At 41.4% G+C, this 22,396-nt stretch overlaps 1 protein-coding gene across 1 annotated transcript in view; it reads left to right on the plus strand.

The window, feature by feature from the left end:
* Nucleotides 1–439: 439 nt before the first annotated feature.
* Nucleotides 440–22,396, plus strand: part of LOC126100140 (aldo-keto reductase family 1 member B1-like) — a 34,675-nt gene continuing 12,718 nt past the window's right edge. Inside the window, exon 1 of the mRNA XM_049910680.1 lies at nucleotides 440–576. Coding sequence (XP_049766637.1) covers nucleotides 502–576 — 75 coding nt within the window. The 5' untranslated portion in view covers nucleotides 440–501. The remainder of the gene's footprint in view (nucleotides 577–22,396) is intronic.

Raw genomic sequence — 22,396 nt, forward strand, 5'->3', positions numbered from 1 at the left:
TGGTAGAGCACTTGCCCGCGAAAGGCAAAGGTCCCGAGTTCGAGTCTCGGTCCGGCACACAGTTTTAATCTGCCAGGAAGTTTCATATCAGCGCACACTCGGCTGTAGAGTGAAAATCTCATTCTGGCAACAGCAGTCTTGATTCCTCGCGAAAGATTTCATTATTATTTACGGAAACTGTCGAAACGTCGCGGAAAACAAAAATGTCAATATTAAGAGTCTGAAAACTTCTACTTGTGTTACAGTTTTGATTCCATTAGGGGACGAGGCTATCAGCACGAAGTAAAACTAATATCGAGATACGGTTACGCACACACTTGACCTTAAGAGCGCGGCACTCGGCGCTGATCTCTGGACGCATCTGCAGCCAAGGTCAGCGTCCCCACTCCACGCAGCTCACTAGTCCCCCCCCCCCCCCCCCCCCGCAGTCTGGTGATCCGTCCGCATAGCACCAAGCCCACACTAGCACAGTGATTCTCTCATCTGTAGCAGCCGCCCACCATGCCGACGATCGCTCCAACAGTGAAGCTCAACAATGGCCGCACCATGCCAGCTTTCGGTCTGGGCACGTTCCAGGTAAATGGGCAAGGAAGAAAAGCCATAACATCACATTTACACTTCTTGTCACCGTCTCTGTATTAGTTCGTAGCTGATGTTACGTGCGTCAGCCGTCCATTCAAAGTTATTAGCTGTTCCCAGGAAATGGATGATTCCTTTCTGAAAAGTTGTAGTATGTAATCTATTGTGATATACTAGACATCATCGTCCGCTTCCGCGACTGAGTGGTTAGCTTAGATGGCTGCCATAGCAGAACCTGGGTTCGATTCCTGGTAGTGCGAGGGACTTCCGTTGGTGAGAGGGCTGGTACGGGGTGCTATCACCCTCGCGATGCCATCTGAGAAGCTACTTGATCCACTAGTAGTGGCTCCTCGGTCTGGAAAGTCAACAAAACGGCCAGGAGAGCGGTGTGCTGGCCACATGCTCCTCCATACCGCACCCACATGACGCCGCAATGCAGAGGAGGATGCGGCGGCCTGCCGGCATCCCTTGGGTCTTAAACGGCCTGACGCGGAGCTCGCCATTAGACATATTCCTCCAATTTCCTGTCAGTCACGGGCGTCTGCAGAAATTCATTCAATAGTTGGTAAGATTCTAAAATATTCATTTTTGATATGCCACATTCAGCGAATTTGGAGATGTATCGTGCTCCAATAACTAAATCTGACAAGAAGTACGCTGAATGTGTCATTTCTTAAACGACTGATACTTAACCCTTAAATATGTTTGAAGGTAAATTACTGTGATGCCCAAAAGAGAAGCATGTCCAAAGTACATCTTTTTGTATTGCTCATATGATTGTCATGCCTTGATTGAGTTTATGATCTGAGTTTATGATCCTCGCATGATTAAAACAAACATATACAGCGTATTAGGAAATAAAGCTATAAAATATTGACAAAATATATCTCTACTCATATACCAATAATGTTAGGTTGACACTGAAATTAAAATGTGGAAGCAAAAAAGGAGTGACAATGACTGGGATCTTTTGCCATATATATATGAGATTTTTTGCCAGTTATATATATGTACAGGGCTATTACAAATGATTGAAGCGATTTCATAAATTCACTGTAGCTCCATTCATTGACATATGGTCACGACACACAACAGATACGTAGAAAAACTGATAAAGTTTTTTTCGACTGAAGCCGCACTTCAGGTTTCTGCCGCCAGAGCGCTCGAGAGCGCAGTGAGACAAAATGGCGACAGGAGCCGAGAAAGCGTATGTCGTGCTTGAAATCCACTCACGTCAGTCAGTCATAACAGTGCAACGACACTTCAGGACGAAGTTCAACAAAGATCCACCAACTGCTAACTCCATTCGGCGATGATATGCGCAGTTTAAAGCTTCTGGATGCCTCTGTAAGGGGAAATCAACGGGTCGGCCTGCAGTGAGTGAAGAAACGGTTGAACGCGTGCGGGCAAGTTTCAGGCATAGTGATGTGAAAAATTCAGTGTTTAAACCTCCTCTACCAAGAAACGTGCCAGAACTGCGAGCTCGCATCAACAATGCTTTCGAACTCATTGATGGGCACATGCTGCGCCGAGTGTGAGAGGAACTTGATTATCGGCTTGATGTCTGCCGAATCACTAAAGGGGCACATATCGAACATTTGTGAATGCCTAAAAAAACTTTTTGAGTTTTTGTATGTGTGTGCAAAGCATTGTGGAAATATTTCAAATAATAAAGTTATTGTAGAGCTGTGAAATCGCTTCAATCATTTGTAATAACCCTGTATATATGAGATCTTTTGTCTGATATATTAGTCACTTACATGCTTCAACTCTGATATCATCTACTAAATAAGGGACAGTTAAATGAAATGAGATAGATGAAAAAAGTGAGTATAGTGCCTATTATTTCAAAACGAATCACAATACATCTATCTCACATGGGCAATGCCTTCGGGGAAAGCCGGCCGAAGTGGCCATGCGGTTTGAGGCGCTGCAGTCTGGAACTGAGAGACCGCTACGGTCGCAGGTTCGAATCCTGCCTCGGGCATGGATGTGTGTGATGTCCTTAGGTTAGTTAGGTTTAACTAGTTCTAAGTTCTAGGGGACTGATGACCTCAGCAGTTGAGTCCCATAGTGCTCAGAGCCATTTGAACCATTTGAACCTTCGGGGAAAAATGTTTGCAGTTGCTTACGGACCCATGATTACACCCCAGGAGTGCACATCCACCTCTAAAGCAAATCGACGGCCGCGACTGACTTTCTTCAAATCGCCAAAAGTATGTAAATCTCGAGGAGAGGGATCGGGACTGTAGGTTTAAGGGATTCCCAGCGAACGTCTGCTGAAATAACAGGCACGGCAGCTCCAGCAAAGTCGTGGTGACCTTTCTCTTTGACTGCTTATTGATTGCCTATAACACAGCGCCACGGTTAATCCACAACGGTACGTGGACACTTCACAAAAATTGAAGCGTGCCGTTAGTCCAAACCATCAGTCCAAACGCTCAGGAACGTTGACAGAGGCATCATTCTATTGCAGTACAATCCCCCATTCATACATGTTGCCAGGGGTATTACGACTACGCTGCAGATGTTTTGCTGGGGAGCCCATACACATCCCCCATATAGCCACGATCTGTCCACTTGCGATTTTCATACTTCGGTCATTGTCGTCGATTTGACTCGGACGAAGATGGGCATGGCTGGGTACAATCATGGTTCTGTAGGCAGTCGCGAACATTTTTCCGTGAAGGCAATGATTGGCTTGTCTCACAGTGGAATAAATATATTAACAGTTATGGCGATTACTTTTGAAGTAATAAACAGCGCCGGCCGGAGTGGCCGAGAGGTTCTGGGCGCTTCAGTCTGGAACCGCGCGACCGCTACGGTCGCAGGTTCGAATCCTGCCTCGGGCATGAATGTGTGTAATGTCCTTTGGTTAGTTAGGTTTAAGTAGTTCTAAGTTCTAGGGGGCTGATGACCTCAGATGTTAATTCCCATAGTGCTCAGAGCCGTAATAAACAGCTGACTTGCTTTTTACTGTCTGTCTCGTTATCATTTGACTGAGCCTTACACTTTGTTTGCTAATAAAACTTTATACTGAATGGTGTTACTGTAATGGGTTTGTTGGGCAACTTTCACGCATTCTGCTTTTTAATGTTAGGTAAATTGAACAAAATGTGTTATGAATCCTACATTTTTGGGTTGTTTGCGTAATCATTACCAGCAGTCAATTAGATGATTTTGGAAGGCTTGCCAAACAAATCGCAAATAGGCCGATAGAACTGCCTTAACAGTCCAGGACTGAACGAAGATGGTCCTTGTCTTCCCAGTTTGATTTTTGTGCACGTATGCCACCTGGGATACGGAAATGATGTATGTCGCATTCCATGGAATTCAAGATGATGCCAACGCATGGAGAGGACAGCTGTTTCAACCTCAGACACTGTTCTCTTCTCCGTTCTAGAGCAGAACATTGCTTATTCTCTTCGCCACTTTTCCATTTGATTTCACACAAGAAGCACAGGTGCACTCACCTATAGTATGAAATGACGGTCTTCTGTAGGTTTCACGAAAATGTCTCTACTGTGGAAAACTGAATGTAGCTAGTGTTACCAAGCCACCATAGTCCATCCTAAGAGTTTACGGTGGATTCAGGACAATTAACGAAGTCTTAAATTGTGGACCACACTCGTCTCGCCAACTAGTAAAATAGAGGACAGATCCCCGATTAAATCTACAGCTACCGACCGCTGTGGCCGAGCGGCTCTAGGCGCTTCAGTCCGGAACCGCGCTGCTGCTCCGGTCGCAGGTTCGAATCCTGACTCAGGCGTGGACATGTGTGATGTCCTTAGGTTAATTACTTTAAGTAGTTCTAAGTCTGGGGGACTGATGACCTCAGATGTTAAGTCCCATAGTGCTTAGAGCCATTTGAGCCATTTGAAATTTACAGCTGCCCTCTTATTGGAATACAAATTGCACTCCATTACAATATGAAGTGCCGAAATACGAAGCCACAGGCATCAAAACCGGGTGAGTGCCTCCGTTGGAGCAAACAGCCATGCGTAAGGGGGCCATATCCTACACGGAGACGGGTGAGTAAGTGTGACCGGGAGGAAGGCCACGGACGTACAGTTGGTTTTACAGCCTGCACCCTGCAGCTAGCAGCCACACTCCCCCCTGCCGCCCATAAGCCCTACAGGTCTCCTAGGTTGTTTTATCAGCTATCTCATTTCCTATTACTGCCACATGCTCAGGTAGCCCACAGAATATCACCATTCGTGTTGTTGAAGAATACGAAGAATGTCTTCCGTGTTCTGAAAAACTTATAATGTTGGGTACTTTTGTCGAATGATCTGTCCAGCTCCAAGGAAATCGAAGCGGGTGAGAAATATGGTCTCTTGTTCTCGTATGAGCTACTCTAGTGTCTTCAGCATTGCGTACAGCTCAGCACGGTAGACTACGAACGTATCTGGTAGGCGTATTCTGAACTGAGACAATTATAAAACACCCAAGGGATTCTTCCTGATTTGAGCCATTTATGTATGGAATCTTAAAGCTGTGGCGCTCCTCTAAAACATTATTAAACAAGTACTTAAAAATCGCCTTTACAGTGCTTTCTTTTTTTATGATTAGTGAAATTCAAACTAATTCTGGGCATCTGCAACTACCAAGGTGTTGACTCACTCCATCCCTGGCTTAAAATATTGGTATTCGCCACGCACATTTATAAAAAAATAGGTTTACCTCGGATCCGAAATGGCCTCATCGATTATTAAGTGGACGGGCCACGGTAAGTTTTTCAGGTGCTTGCCGCACGAATGCACTGTGTCCACATGTCACATGCATTGTCTGCTCTCCATACCCGGCTATAACAAATTTTAAATTTCCAGAAGAATTTTCAATCTACAACTGAGTGTGCGCACATTTAAAACTTTCTGGCAGATTATGTGCCTGTGACCTTAACCATTCAAGGGCAAGGAGTTTCACATTTTAAATTGTTAAAGCCTCTGGGGCATAGAATTTTCTGCTGCACCTGCATCAGTTGGATCACCCGTTTCTCAATTATTTTCGGATCTCTCCTATTATCTCTCAGAGAACGCAAGTATAAAGTGCCATGCAGAGCAGTGTTATTGCTCCATGAGGACAGAAAAAGACCCAGTCCAGATGGCATGCCGTAATATGCTGTTCAATTGTGACACATAATAAAGGTCTTCTTTATTTGACAGCATAAATTTACTTGTTCGCTATGAATTCGTAAATGTTATACAAAAGTGCAAAAATTGTGCTCTACTTTACGAGGTACAAAGTGGAAGAAACTTATACAAAACTTTTTAAAGACAATCTGATGCATTTGTATCATCTAATTATGATAAATCTTCCACGAACACTGATATGTGGGAAATAAAAACACAGAAAGTAAACGAGGGCATTGGGATCTTCCACACTATAGAAAAAACTTGGCGTGCTTGGAAAACTAGAAATTCACTAGGAAAAATATAAACATTTGCTCAACAGTCTGAATGAAAAAAAGAACGAATTCTTCAATCACAGCATTCACAACTTACCTGACACTCTTCTACTTAATTTCGAGCCATGATGAATACAGGTAATGAATGTTGGTTTGATATATATGCATATACTTGGTTTACAGGATTATATTGATCTTTTTATGTAAAACTTGTCATATGATGAGATGATTGTAGCTTCAAAGCGAAACAGTAGTTTCATTGTTGTATTTATATACACAGCAGTTTATCTTTGGTTGTTTCTCTTACCACTTTTACATCATTTAGTGTCCTTGGATTAAATACTTTTATTAGTAAAACTTTCTGCTGTACTTCAGCAGTTACATTATTTTTCATTGGAATGTTTGGTTCAGTATATTACTACTCCTCTAATTGACATTATTCTCTTTTATGCCGTATAGTTAAGTGCATACTGTATACAATATAACTTTATTTGTATTAGAGGCCTTGAGAACCCAGGTGTAAAAAATGCTAGTGTTAAAATAAAATAGAAACACTTTTCAGTTGCAAAGAGCTATTTTTATTTCCCTATCCACACCATGGAGAACACTGTGCTATGTTCTTCGTTGCATCGAACCTCTGTGTCTTTTTTTTAGGTGCTTTTTTGAATTGATTGTCTGGATTTTAATTCATCCTTAAGAGGGGAATTAAAGATTACCGTAATTGGTAAATATATATAGCGTAGTAAGAGTGTCACAACTGTGAACTAGGCAGAGCTTCAAACTGTGACCCACGTGGTCTTGCAGGTGCTGACTTTTGAGTCTTGTACCATAGGAATCGAGGGAGAGGATGTTGTATGGTGGCTGGTATCCTCTTTCTGACACAACTGCACACTTTTATTAACAGGGTTCTTTATTTACATAAACAGGAAGCTACTTAACTTTAAGAGTCCATGTGTTGTGTCACAAGCGTTTCACTAATAATCCATGTTAGCCTCACTGTTGGTGAAGTGCAAGTCCTGCTAAGTGATGAATGACAGACACCAAATAAGAATGCGAGTGACCGAGACTTTGACTGGTGAGCTACGAACTGAGACTGAGTGAGTCCACAGGTCCGCGGCGGCGATCTACATACTTGCGGTCGAGAGGGCGTTGGCTGCACGTTCCTTGCGAGTCTGCCTTTGGCCTCTCTTCTGATAGGCGCACTTGGTACAGCGCCTACTGTCGATTTTCTTGCTACATCTTTGCCAACCGGTGATCTGGCGACAGCTTATGCCAGCCACTGACAAAAATCTTCAGGTATATTACTTACCTTACAAGCATTTCATAAAGAAGATGTAACAGTGCTTGGAAGCTCTCAGCATCCTATTTCAAAAGAAAAGTTGTACAGTTACAACATCTGGCGAAATATTTATTGGGAACAGTTGCCGTTGTTCCAAGATGAATCTCAGATGGCACACTGGTTCACCTCATGAGGGGAGGGCCATGAAAAAGCAGTAAGGTTACTTCCCATATCTGACAACACTAGGGGTCTTCAGAATAGATCAGTTATAGGTCGTTTTTTCGTGGCCTATCACAGCTTTAAAGAACTGGAGAATAACCGCAGCCAAGCGGTCTAAGGCGCTGTAGTCATGGACTGTGCGGCTGGTCCCGGCGGAGGTTCGAGTCCTCCCTCGGGCATGGGTGTGTGTGTTTGTCCTTAGGCTAATTTAGGTTAAGTAGCGTGTAAGCTTAGGGACTGATGACCTTAGCAGTTAAGTCCCACAAGATTTCACACACATTTGAACATTTTTTGAATAACCGCAAAAGCAAAGGTGTAGGTAGACTATTGCTGCTATAACGAAGGAAACGTGGTCAAAGGGCGTGTCAGCGATGCCAAGGACTTGATGTGTCGTCAATGGCTCATAAGTCGTATTCAGTTAATATTTTTAGGAACTTCAACAGTTTGTTTCGTAGCTGCCTCTAAGGAGACGAACGATTTTTCAACTGGAGACACCTTTGCAGTTTTGTTTTCACCTAGACATTTTTAACACATTTTGTGCTATCTTCAGTAGGCTTGTTTGTTTATTTTGATTCTCACACGTAGCTATTGGATATTTAAGCTAGTAACTTTAGATCTACTACGCTATACCTTATCATAGTTTTTGAAGTTAGGGAGCTTTTACTTTGTTTGTGTCTAGGTAACATGCTTATTTCTTTCGTTTTTCTCGTTAAACGAGCATTTTTATGATTTTTTCGCCAAGCGTGTTATCACGACACAAACAAAGTAAAAACACCACAACCTCAAAACTAAACTATGACAAGCTGTAGACTGCGCAGTGGACTTGAAGCTGTTAGCATAAACATCCAGTAGTTTCATGTGAGAAGAAAAATAAACAAAAAGACCCACTGAACATAGCACAAAAATTGCTGAAACATACCTAGGTGGGAACAAAACTACAAAGGTGTCTCTCATGAGGCGGAATTCCTCTCCAATTTTCTTAGCAACCACGGAAGTAAGAAGAACTGCAACATTTACAAGATGACTGTTTTTCAATTCCCTTTTTATACTACAAATAAAAAAGATAGAAGATTTTATGTCTCGTCGACGGAGACGTTATTAGAGGAGAAGCATTAGCTCGAATCCTGCAAGGACGGGGAAGAAAATCGGCCAGAACCATCAGCTTAAGGCGCATGAAAAGGAAGCTGTTTTTTTGGCCATCATATTCACTTTATCTGAATCCGACGGAACGCATGTGGGACGCTATCGGCCACCAGGTTCTCCGATCGGTAATCTACGGGAATTGTGTGACCTGTGGATAGACATATTGTGTCAGGTACCTCCGGAAACCTCTCAACGACTAGACGGACCCATACTTCTCAAAATCGCTGCTGTACTGTATTCTGGAGGCGGACGAACACTCTATAAAGCAGGAGGTCATATTGTTTTGACCATGGAAGTGTAATAAGGGGAGCAGTCATGACGTCACAAACTTGAAGTCGACGTCCGCCATATTAGCGGCCCCAAACGTTAGCTTCAGGTGGAAGTGCTTTAATAAATAACGTCAGCTTGAATCATTTACAGATGTACTGCTTGTTCTGATTATAGTTTTAAGTCTAAAGGAATCACATTTCATTCGTATGTGGACTAGTTAAAGCGACATTTCCTTTTATGTACATGAATTTTAATTGCACTGTTTATTTTTACTGTTGTGGTTTTATTTCTGTAATTTGACTTTAAATTTCCTACCAATACAGCTCCAAGTGCGCTCTGGTTGAATGCTGTGAAAAGGGAAGATGGAAACCGTCGTGAGGTAGCAAAATATATTCTCAGCATTTTCGGGAAGATGACATAGACGAAATATCAGTTTCGTCATTCCACATTAAGGAAAATACCGTATTACGTAAGCAGTCTTTTCACATCACACGCGGAGTTCCTTAGTTACTCGAAAAATGTAATAAACAGAAAGTTACATTAACTAGGTCAAATGCGTCATATTACTGGATCAAACATGCCTTTAAGATCAGGAAAACGTCTGCCAATGTCTTCTTGATACTGTGTTATTCACGAAGGCACTGTAATATTTGGTATTAAAACAACTGTTGCCTGGACACCATGGGAATTAAGAACAAGAAGCAATTGTAAAGAATAGTCTGCTAATTTGTAGCGGCTGCTAACATAGCGGCGCCAACTTTAAAGCAATGTACAGCGTTAAGTACGTAGGGCCACCCCATGGTTTTGGCTTATCAGTAGATGTGACGCGTTACAGCAATATCTATCTTACATTGACCTTTATGGCTGTATTTACAAGTGTGTTTAAAGTGACGTTTGAATGTTTCTTAAGGATTCTGCCTCACATTTATAGCATTTTTATGTTTTTCTGCAAAAGTGTCTGCTAAGAATTGCGTCGACTACGTCACTGTATTTCTCTCTTCACAGTTTGTGGAAAGATCCGTTGATGTTTCACCAAAATAGTTACTTTCGTATCTCGAGAAATAAAAACGTATTGAGCATGACTCACACTGAAACAGTCGTATCCCTTTGCGTACGATCATGTGGCAAAAACCTCGCCCTGATGACCTGAAGCGATTGCTGTATTTTAGGAGTGTGATAACTTTGTTCAACAGTCCTGTGTTCTGTACCACTAATGGGGCATATAGACCTGTCGGAAAAATCTATTTAAGTATTCCTATTTTTCAGCCTCATAATTATGCCAGCTGATTGGTAATGCACTACGGATCGACTGAAATTTTCCTGCGCAGTCCTGTATCTTTTTTTTTTTTTTTTTTTTTTTTCGAGTAGACAGCGACGACCGTTGTGCTTGTTGTCCGTTATATAACTCTGCTGTGACCGTTTGCAGCTGACACGTAACCAGTGATAAAGATGCGGATCGCAGGCTGCTGTCTGTCGCATGTGGATTATGCAAAGTCAGCGGCTGTAACACGAACCTATACTTCTCACATGGTGTCACACTACTGCGAGCGTCGCGTGCGTAGGTAATGACTTTAGTACTGCGCTCAAGAAAGCCATCAACATCTTGGTATTTTGCGCCCAACGCTATGGAATTCTATGTAACACCAAACAGTTATAGATATGACCAAATTTATGAGGACTATCCTTAAACATAGGATAAAGAAAATATAATGATCTAAGAGTTAACTGCCAAAATATTCGTCACAAAGTTCTAGAATCCACTTCTTTCCAGGACAGCTGATACACCGAAATGAGACGCTAAACTGGTTGAAACCCGAAATAGGAGTTCTCAAATACATAACGAGATCCTGAAGGTAGTGGAAAAAAATTCGTTAGATTACTGGGGAAGGGAATTGTCCCTTGCAGAAAAAATTATGTCTAGTGACGTCGAAACTGAGTCTGTCTCCAAACTAGTTTTGACTTCAGTGACCGGTCTAGGTGCACTCAAATTAGTCATCGCTTGCTTTTACCATCCACCAGATTCTGGTAGTAAAGTTGTGGAATCATTCAAAGAAAATATAACCTCCATTGTGCGTTGGACGTCACTTGCTCTTTCTTTCATTTCTCGCAGTGTGGAAAATTTACCAAACAACCTTGGTCAAGAATATTTTCACCCAGTCTATATACACGAAATTGAAATAAGACCACCGTGAATTCATTGTCCCAGGAAGGGGAAACTTTATTGACACATTCCTGGGATCAGATACATCACATGATCACACTGACAGAACCACAGGCACATAGACACAGGCAACAGAGCATGCACAATGTCGGCACTAGTACAGTGTATATCCACCTTTCGCAGCAATGCAGGCTGCTATTCTCCCATGGAGACGATCGTAGAGATGCTGGATGTAGTCCTGTGGAACGGCTTGCCATGCCATTTCCACCTGGCGCCTCAGTTGGACCAGCGTTCGTGCTGGACGTGCAGACCGCGTGAGACGACGCTTCATCCAGTCCCAAACATGCTCAATGGGGGACAGATCCGGAGATCTTGCTGGCCAGGGTAGTTGACTTACACCTTCTAGAGCACGTTGGGTGGCACGGGATACATGCGGACGTGCATTGTCCTGTTGGAACAGCAAGTTCCCTTGCCGGTCTAGGAATGGTAGAACGATGGGTTCGATGACGGTTTGGATGTACCGTGCACTATTCAGTGTCCCCTCGACGATCACCAGTGGTGTACGGCCAGTGTAGGAGATCGCTCCCCACACCATGATGCCGGGTGTTGGCCCTGTGTGCCTCGGTCGTATGCAGTCCTGATTGTGGCGCTCACCTGCACGGCGCCAAACACGCATACGACCATCATTGGCACCAAGGCAGAAGCGACTCCCATCGCTGAAGACGACATGTCTCCATTCGTCCCTCCATTCACGCCTGTCGCGACACCACTGGAGGCGGGCTGCACGATGTTGGGGCGTGAGCGGAAGACGGCCTAACGGTGTGCGGGACCGTAGCCCAGCTTCATGGAGACGGTTGCGAATGCTCCTCGCCGATACCCCAGGAGCAACAGTGTCCCTAATTTGCTGGGAAGTGGCGGTGCGGTCCTCTACGGCACTGCGTAGGATCCTACGGTCTTGGCGTGCATCCGTGCGTCGCTGCGGTCCGGTCCCAGGTCGACGGGCACGTGCACCTTCCGCCGACCACTGGCGACAACATCGATGTACTGTGGAGACCTCACGCCCCACGTGTTGAGCAATTCGGCGGTACGTCTACCCGGCCTCCCGCATGCCCACTATACGCCCTCGCTCAAAGTCCGTCAGCTGCACATACGGTTCACGTCCACGCTGTCGCGGCATGCTACCAGTGTTAAAGAGTGCGATGGAGCTCCGTATGCCACGGCAAACTGGCTGACACTGACGGCGGCGGTGCACAAATGCTGCGCAGCTAGCGCCATTCGACGGCCAACACCGCGGTTCCTGGTGTGTCGGCTGTGCCGTGTGTGTGATCATTGCTTGTACAGCCCTCTCGCAGTGTCCGGAGCAAGTATGGTGGGTCTGACACACCGGTGTCAATGTGTTCTTTTTTCCATTTCCAGGAGTATATATATACTGAAGCGCCAAAGAATCTGGCATAGGCATGAGTATTTAAATATATATTTATGTAAACAGGTAGAATACGACGCTGCGGTCGGCAACGCCGATGTAAAACAAATGTCTAGCGCAGTTGTCAGATCGTTTACTGCTGCTACAATGGCAGGTTATCGAAATAAAAAGTGAGTTTGAACATGGTGTTGTAGTTGGCTCACGAGGGATGGGACACAGCATCTCGGAGGTAGCCATGAAGAGGGAATTTTCCCGTACGACCATTTCAAGAGTGTAGCATGGACATCGGGAATACGGCAAAACATCAAATCTCCGACATCGTTGCCGGAAAAAGATCCTGCAAGAACGGGACCAACGACCACTGAAGGGAATCGTTCAACGTGACAGAAGTGCAACTCTTCCTCAATTGCTACAGATTTCAGTGCTGGGCCATCAACAAGTGTCAGGGTGGGAACCATTCAACGAAACATCATTGATATGTGCTTCCGGAGCCGAATGCCCACTCATGCACCATTGATGACTGCACGCACAAAGATTTACGCCTCGCCTGGGTCCATCAACACCGACACTGGAATGTTGATGACTGGAAACATGTTGCCCGGTCGGACGAGTCACGTTTCAGATTGTATCGAGCGGATGGACGTGTACGGTGTAACATCCACGAGATAAATTTTTGGCTACAGTGTGACGAGTGGAAATTGTGCCTCTAACAGTTATAAACGTTATGCATTCGACGTATGAAAAAACAGTGAAAACTAATAAATATTAATTATTTTTATAATATTCTATGATGTAATTAGACATATCGATGTGTATCATACAAAGACAATGATAATTGTAAATTCCTTTTATGATCTGCATTTGTCTTCCATTGTTTTTACCTTTTGTTGGTTGGCTTTTGTAGATTGCGGACGCATAACAAACTGAGGTCTGTTAAGAAACTGTAATTATTTGTTAATTATTACTTGAAAATAGAGTTCATTATTATTATAAATATGAGTGAATAATTATTTGTAACTTTAATTCCGCTCCCAGTAAGCATTATCTGTGTTAATTATTTCTTTCCGCTGCAACGAGCGCAGCCATTGATGACAGCGATTTGTATCGCGTTTTTGTCTGTGTTTTCCTTAGAAACAAATCAAATGTTTGCTTGATGAGGTCTAAATAGTGCACAATATGAAAGTATAGTTTATAGAATTTAATAATCATTTCAAATACTTACTTATTTGGTCTAACAATAGAAAGTCTCTATCAATTGTCTGCCGCCATCTTAACAATTATCTCAGCGGCAAATTCAAATTACGCAACTCTGCAGACATAAACGCCGAACGTAATGCAAATGTGTAAAAATAAATGTGCACCGGTGGTTCCGAACTCACTTTAATGAAAATAATTCGGATCAGATTGGTTCTTTAAAAACAGTGCTCATAGCACGATCCTTATAAGAAACTTTTCTAGCTGATGTATGGAGTCGAAATTAATTACGCACGAGTTGCGAAGAATATTGTTTCAGGTAACATACGTCAGTGTTGTGCGCGGCTGATATTCGGTGGTTTTCATGATCATTTTGCTGAAGATAACTGTTTCCATCATAATCCATAGTTGTATAGAATCTGTTGTATGAACTGTGATTTAGTGATACTTACACAACTTACAGACAACACTTTAACACGACGTTAACTTGGAGATCTTTAGCAACTTGATCAAATCTTTAGCGGGGAGAAAAATTATTTAGTAATTACTCAATGTAATAAAATAAGATTATCATTTCCATTTACAAATTAGTTAAATACCAAACCACTGAATAACACAGCGAACGCCACAACGGGTATGGAGACAATCTCATGAATGTCAGCAGGGGACAAGGTGGTGGAGGCTCTGTAATGGCGTGTGGCGTGTGCAGGTGAGTGATATGCGACCCCTGATACATCTAGATACGACTCTGACAGGTGACACGTACGTAAACACATTGCCTGATCACCTGTATCCGTTCATATGCATTGTGCATTCTGACGGACTTGGGTAATTCCAGCAGGAGAATGCGACACCCCACATGTTCAAAAGTGCTACGGAGTGGCTCCAGGACCACTCTTCTGAGTTTAAACACTTCCACTGGCCACCAAACAGCCGAGACTGTGACGTATCTACACCTCTCTATAACGCCTGAAGATGCTTGTTACACCTATCACTTGCTTCCTGCAAAAAAAATTAGTTCAACAGTAAGATACCCCTTGCACCGCTATGGCTGAGAGTGGGGGTGAAAAGAGATGCCATAATAGCAGATCTCAGGAATCGCTGGTGCAGTTTCAACCAAATTTGGCATATACATTACTCATTATTTTATCTCTTTGAGGGGCAGGTAAACACCACTAAAATTTACTCTAGTGGGGCAAGAAAATTTATTTACAAATTTAAAATTTATTTTACTTGTAACATATATGTTTTATTGTCTTGAAATGTTTTATACATCGAGTTTGTAAAAATTCACTTAAACAACAACAAAATATTAACATTAAATGTGGTCACTACAGGTAACCATCACCCCATTACAGTATACAAATTCGATATTTGGTGGTTGAACTTTGAAATAACTAGTCTTTAATTTTCGTGGTATCTCTTGAAACAGTTCTTGCCTGCTCTCAGACACAAAGTTACTTTGCACACTGAACACATCCACACTGACCACACTGGATTTTTCTTTGAACTGCACATCTTCTAGATGATGAGTGAATTGGTTGATGTTTACTGCTTTTGTGGCGAATACTTTCGTCTACATATGGTTTGTGTGATTTTACCTGGGTTGCTATACTACTTTGGGATACAGAAGCAAAATTAGCTGCCACTGAAACTATTTTTGGAGCCAACAAGATTTTGTAAACCTCTCGACGGAAGTCTTTATTGGAGAACTGCTCCATTTCGATCTCTTTGTGCACAATGAACGCGTTTGTCACACAGCACTCTAAAAAGTGAAAAACAATCTCATCCACCATTTCTTGCTTTTTCTGTTAATAGCATAGTCTGACTTTAGTCAGTCAAAATCATCCACATAGTTCATACTGGAATTGTAGTCTTTCAGTACAATTGGACAAGTGATATTGGTTATTGTTCCATCTTTCATTTTTCGAGTTACTGTGGACACATCTGATGGTGAATGACACGTTGAAATCAAGTTGACTGCCCTGTTATCTTTCCATCCATAGATTACTATGCCATCATTGCTTATTTTGTAATCGAATTCCCCTCATTCCAGTTCCTTTTCCTCCTTGAGTTTTGGTATGTTTTTCCCTCTGGGATTTATTGTTCCACAAGCGTACACACCATTGGATTTTAGGTCCTTGAACAGATCATATGATGTAAAATAATTGTCCATGAAAATAATATGATTCTTTCCATGAAGACCACTGGTAAAATTTAGAACCACACGACTGCACACAAGACTAGAACTTGAACAGCTTGTTGAGAATGTGGGGTCATTTCCATCAGTGCCATCACTGTCAACACTGCTGTCACTAGAAGGTATTTCTTCAAATAAAATTCGGTAACATTCGTCCTCAGTTATTCCTTTTCGGCTAGACATATTCGATGGAGACGAAGAAAATATACTGGGTGGAGCAGAAGGGCAGTGGTTAGCAGCACTAACCACACAGAAATTTGTCAGTAAAACATGGAAAATTCTGTTTCAATTTAAAGTTACATTACACGTACTCTTATATGTGTTCAACACATAAATATAAGCAATTACTTACCAAAAATAGTTGTATAAAGAAGAGCTACAGAGAATACTGAACGCCGCTTCCAAGAACAGTGCTAACAATAAAGAAGTATCAACTATTGTTCTGAATGCGCGGCAAAAATTCGCGCAGAAGACCTGCACTGCCATCTAGCGGCATTTTAGGCAACAATTAGCTGGTTGGCAGAGAGACTACTGGCCCCTGAGCGGTAAAGGGAGAAAATATTATGTGGTTAGCCACAGTGACCACTGCCCATTGAAACCGTCTACGTAGGTGGTTAGTTACAGCTTTGCCTGCCCTTCAAAGTGTTATGTTATGAGACTAGGGTATCGCTACTGCCCCTAGAGTTGAGTTGGGAAAAAGTAGAGTGTGCCACTTAAAAATATTCAAAAATGACCTGTTGGTATTTTTTTGTTCCTGGTTGAGTTGGAATGCGAGATCATTTATTTTCGGAGAACTATTTTAAAACAAAAATAAATTTTACTTTCAGAATGTCCACAATTTTGTTTACTTTTTTTGAGAGTACCTTTAAAAAACAGCCAAGAGTTCTTTGGGTAAAATTGAAAGTCGCCAGAAAATGTCGTTTATTCTCAATGTTGGTTCTAGTTTGTCTAAAGGTTGACAGAAGGTGGCTGCGTCATTTTAAAATATTCATGAAACTTTGTCTCTGGAAGAAAGGAGTGAAAATCTCATTCTGGAACTGTCGCTAAGCCATGTCTCCACTATATCATTTCTTCCGGGAGTGCAAGTTCTGCAAAGTAACCAGAAGAGCTTCTGTGAAGTTTGGAAGGTAGGAGACGAGGTAGTGAAAATATTGAAGATTTACATTCCCAACAAAAATAACTCTTCAATTCTGATGCGATTGTGATAAAATCTCGTAACCTATCGTATGTTTAATGGCGAACAGCTGGGAGTAAAACTTACCGAAGGATTTTGTTTCTACACTTGAGTTATCTGTGACAAACGAAAAATTACAGCAGGAAGTGTACCATCTTTCCGTCCCTGTGCCTGAAAAGAGTGAGGAAGGGGATTTTCTTACTACAAATATCTCTTTATTCCTCAGTAATATTGACTTTAACAGACGGTTGGCGTGGTTTTGCAAGTTGTCACTGTGTTAACAGCTTCAGAGTTTAGTAAGATTCAGTCCCAACTGATCACTGTTAAAAATACAATTGGTTATGGGATTCTACCGAAACTGCAACAGAATTGACGACTTGTTGTTTTTTGTCTGAGATGTAAACTCATTCGAAGAAGCATCATGTGTTATGAGTAATGGCTACATTTCTATTGTTGACAATTTTAAATTTGCTTCTTTTAGAAAAACACAGTATAATTTGCACAAACTCACCTTGCAGTAGCTACTATGACTCGAAGTCTTATTAGACAGGCAATTGGCGACCTCACTGTGTTGGTTTATAGTAACATAAGAGAAGAAATTCCATGTTTTTCAGCTAGAAAATTCTCGTTTCACTAGCTGTCATAACTCTTAAAAAATTACACTAGTGGTTTGAAAAAAAGGAGGAAAGAAACAAAAATAAAAATATAGCTTCTTCTATATCACAATAGATAAGGAAATTTTGTTTGTTAACCACATGGTGAAATACTCTTCTCTTTGTGTGCTATCACTTTCCAAAATCTCGTTTCGATATCTCGATATGCGGTATGAGGGGTGTTACGAATATTTCATTCTCTCACGTTCTGTATCCGAAGGGAAAGCGTTACATAAAATCCATTTTCTCGAAACTGAAGTCGAATAGAGACCTCTTTTCAAGTCTAAAGAAAAATTCAGTACGTTAGCTTAACTTTCTACGTGGCAAAATATGGTGTAACATGCACCAGACAAAAATCAAAGTGACCTCAATTGTCATTGCGAACTTTTCGGATTTCTCACAGTGTATTACTTAAATGGAAATATCACCCTTAAATGGAAATATTTCCATTAGCTTCATCATGAGGCTGACGTCTAAATCTAAAAATAAGGTAGAATTTTTTTTGCCGATTAGATTTTTTGTACAGCCGGTTGAGAAAGATTGCAGGCAGTGTTAGACAACACATCTGCCCTGGAAATACTTTACAGATTAAAATCTGGTTTCTGAATGTATGTCTTACTATAAGGTGTTTCATCATGCAGGAAACACATCTTCAACCACAGTAGGAATGGTACCTCCTCTAGCAGAACAGGCAAGTCGTTTGATGGGAACTGACTATACCTTGCATGAATCAACCTGTTTGGTAGTATATAACGTGCTGTTTCTCTGTAACCAATAATTCCTGCCCACACATCGATTGAAAATCGTCGCTGACGCATTGATTCTTCAACCGCTTGCGGGTATGCATCATCCAGGCTGATCTTGTGGCCAAAGTTCGTGGACACACTATACATTATACCAGTATAGCAACTGCTCCTGGAGGATCACCCAGACTAGAGGATTATTAAGTACGATGGGTACTGAACCTCTACGTTCAATATTTCCTGGATCTTCTTCCGCTTGTTGCAATATTCACTCGTCCAACAACAGGTGTACGAATGGTGCGAGTCCTGCTATGATCCGCCATTGCTGGAGGTTCAGAGCCATAGTCTGTTAGTCACTGGAAATGACGGCTGAACAACTACACAGATGGTACTCTGCTGTGCATTGTGGATATTTTTCAGCATACAGGGCATGCACTCGATGGTTGCTCCCATTTACCACGCCATAACGGAGTGTCATATCTGTCATTTCCCATGTGGAAAAATAAGCTTCCATTATGTTGACAAGGACAAATATAACACTACAAGGTAAAAGCGTTTCACAAATTTATCAGAACACAAATGGTTCCGCTGAAACTAGTGCATGAACTGCATTTAGCCAGAACCGAGATTACAGTTTACCGTAATGACACTAACAGATGTTTACCGCATGCTTTATCCATGGACAACAGCAGAGGAATCTGTGCTTATTTGTTTACTACTTACGGTAAGTCGTTCGTAACAGCAAAGAGTTTGCAGTAGAAGAGATGTGTTCCACAACAGCAAAGATGAACAAGTGTCCATAGCTCTTAAGGTATGCAGTTTAGAGCCATATTTTCAGGACATTTTGTCTTCTTTGGTCAATACTACCACCGCTCAACATATACGATACTTTTTTGAACACACTATATACTTGCACGGCTGTGATGGGGGCTTGGCTTGGTGTCTGTCTTGGTCACGATTATGTGTTCGGTATGTTGTTCATAATAGTTCAATTGCATTCTTGTACTCTTATTCATTATTTAATCTGCTTTTGCAGTACTCTCATTTGATTGTGTGTTAATACGATGCTCCTTAGTAGCCCAACCTGGAGATAATAATGTAGTCTGTTTTACTTCTGGAATATTAAATTCAACAAGATTCCATCATTAAGCCATACAGTGGAGCTGCATGGTCTCGGGGAAAAGTGTTGGCTGTACTTTCCTCTTGCTTCGAACCGTTTGTGACACCAGTCCAGCAAAGCCATGTTGGCTAATGTTGCATAGTCATACCAGTCAATCATGCGGACTGTTGTCTGAGCAAACCTAGCTGTCCTTCCTCAGGAGCCAGTTTTAATCTGGCCCCTCTACAGGTATCATCCATTATGGTTGCACCTGTGGTACTCTTATCTCTATCTTTGAGACATGCAAGCCACTGTTGCAAGGTGTGAGATTTCAATGTGAGATCCTAATTTTATTTTGTATAATTTTGCTTCACTTGTTCTTGTTGTAATTGGTAGATCGATAAACCATATTTGGCTATTCATAAGCACACTATGGCCTATATTCTTCAGCTCTATGTGTGTAGTAATTGACCTTACTTCTAGTGTTGTTGTAATTACTGTTAATATCTTAAATCCCTCCAGTTCCACATCATAAATAAGAAATGTGTGAACTCTACCACAATATAAGAATTGTCAGTGGTTTGTTGGAAACTACTTTTGATAGCTAGCTGAGGAAGTGCAAGGCACTATTATTTTTCTCACTTATACTGTTTGTTAGCGATGTATGGGGCGATATTTTTATTGGTGACAGAGGACAGTGTGTTGGACACTATTACATCAGAATTTGCTTCATTTACAGACTAATAATTGCAGCCATTAGGAGTTGAATGATTTTAGGTTGGTTAGTACCTCCAAGTAAATGTATCAAGAGCAAGCCATTGATGCTTATTTTATTCAGGGCAACAAGTCAGTTGGTGAACTGTAGACATTTGGACGCAAAACAGTTAGTCTATACTGACAGATGTCGTGCACTTAGGCGCAGAAAACATCAGGTAGTAATTTATGTGTTGCATTTGTGGCAAGACTGTTAGATGTGGAGAAAAAACAGCTAACACGCTGAAATGCGTACATATTATGGTATCAATGATCAGAATATATGCACTTACTCACTAATACCCAGCATAGTTAATGAGGATTACTCAGCAAAGACTACGGTCGCAGGTTCGAATCCTGCCTCGGGCATGGATGTATGTGATGTCCTTAGGTTAGTTAGGTTTACGTAGTTCTAAGTTCTAGGGGACTGATGACCTAAGATGTTAAGTCCCATAGTGCTCAGAGCCATTTGAACCATTTGAACTCAGCAAAGATTTTTATCTAGTATAATTGAGTAGGCTTCCACAGCCAGAGTCAGTTGGTATAAAAGTTTTCTCGTTATGGTGTCATGTCATATGATAAAAAATCATTACTGGTGAAACCCTTGTTTCGGCCATGGTTACAATGGTCTTCTTCCTGGTGTACTGTTCTTTAACTACGTAAACACCTAGCAATTTAATTTTGACATAGTCCATTCCTGACATAACGCACATGCCCTCTGCTTCCTTCTAATGTGATCTGACAGTTTTAAATGTTTGTACCTGGGCTTCTGTTTTATTAGTGTTTAAACTATGGTTAAGAGAATATGTGATTTCACCTGTGATTTCTCGAATCGCAATTGAGCCCTGTTAATTACAATCTTTTCCATAAAACAAAGGACTGGTACAATAGCTCAAAATGTGTAAAAAAGGGGTGGAGGTAGGATGTTGAGTAATATTATTAATGACAACTGAGAAGTGAAAAGGACGAAGATTTAAACCTTGGTGAAGAACCTGTCTTACTATACCCATAGTGAAATATAAATGCATAATCTTAGTACTGATTTTATCGCGAGTTTTGTGCACTGTTTGTGATTTGGTAAGTAGGTGGACAGCAGCTGCATGGATGAGCCCATAGTATAACGTGCCTTTAATTTTTTAAGCTGATATTTATGGTTAACTGAGCCAAGGCTCAAAGGATTAATATCAGAGTCCTCATGGAATATTTGCAACATGCCATGAGAACGAAACAAACAATAAAAAAAGACTAAGAAGAAACAAAAACACGAAATCCACTACCATAAGTGAAGTAGTAAGTTGAGTATTCCTGTACGTTACCTCCTATGCAGACGAACCCGCCGTCCCCCACCTATATCAACGTTAAAACTTTCTTCCCAAGAAACCTTGATCTTGCTGTCCTGCTCCACTGACAATCTGTGTGAATGCCACCATTTTAAATTTATTGTGGATTGTCTTGCTGTCCCATTCCATTTCTTCAAGTGTGAATAGATATTAACTAAACAAAGAATTTTGTGATTGGGTGGTATTTCAGATCCATTAAAAGGAAAAGTTCATAGCACGACCGACTTAAACTGCACTATAAACAAAATCTTTTTACAGGTTCATGTCATCTGGGCACAGATATAAAATTATTCTTATAAGTCACATGTTACTTTCCCTTTAAAAACGTCTGTATAATATAGGCTTTAGCATTTTCCAACATTTATATATTACTTATTTAACGAATTTTTTTCACAACAATACAGTTTTTCCTAAAGATGTTATTTTTATGAAAAATTCATGAAACTGTATCTCATCAAGCAATGAAGGAAACAATACAATGTGTTGCTATTATTAACCATATATAATTATCAAACTTACGGTTTGGTGTTTAAATTTATCAAAATGAAACTCTTTTACATTCTGATATCATCATTCTACTAGGGAACACACTAAAATACAATACAACATACTTGTCGCCCCCCCCCAAAAAAAACATAGTTTTAGATTAGCAAGGTATAGTATACTGTAATTTATCATGGTGTTAGATATTAGACTGTTTCCTCATTGAGTCAATTACGTCTCAAGTGTTATATGCATGTGAAAAATGGGGCATACATA

Source organism: Schistocerca cancellata, chromosome 9 (assembly GCF_023864275.1).
Source record: "Schistocerca cancellata isolate TAMUIC-IGC-003103 chromosome 9, iqSchCanc2.1, whole genome shotgun sequence".
NCBI lineage: Eukaryota > Metazoa > Arthropoda > Insecta > Orthoptera > Acrididae > Schistocerca > Schistocerca cancellata.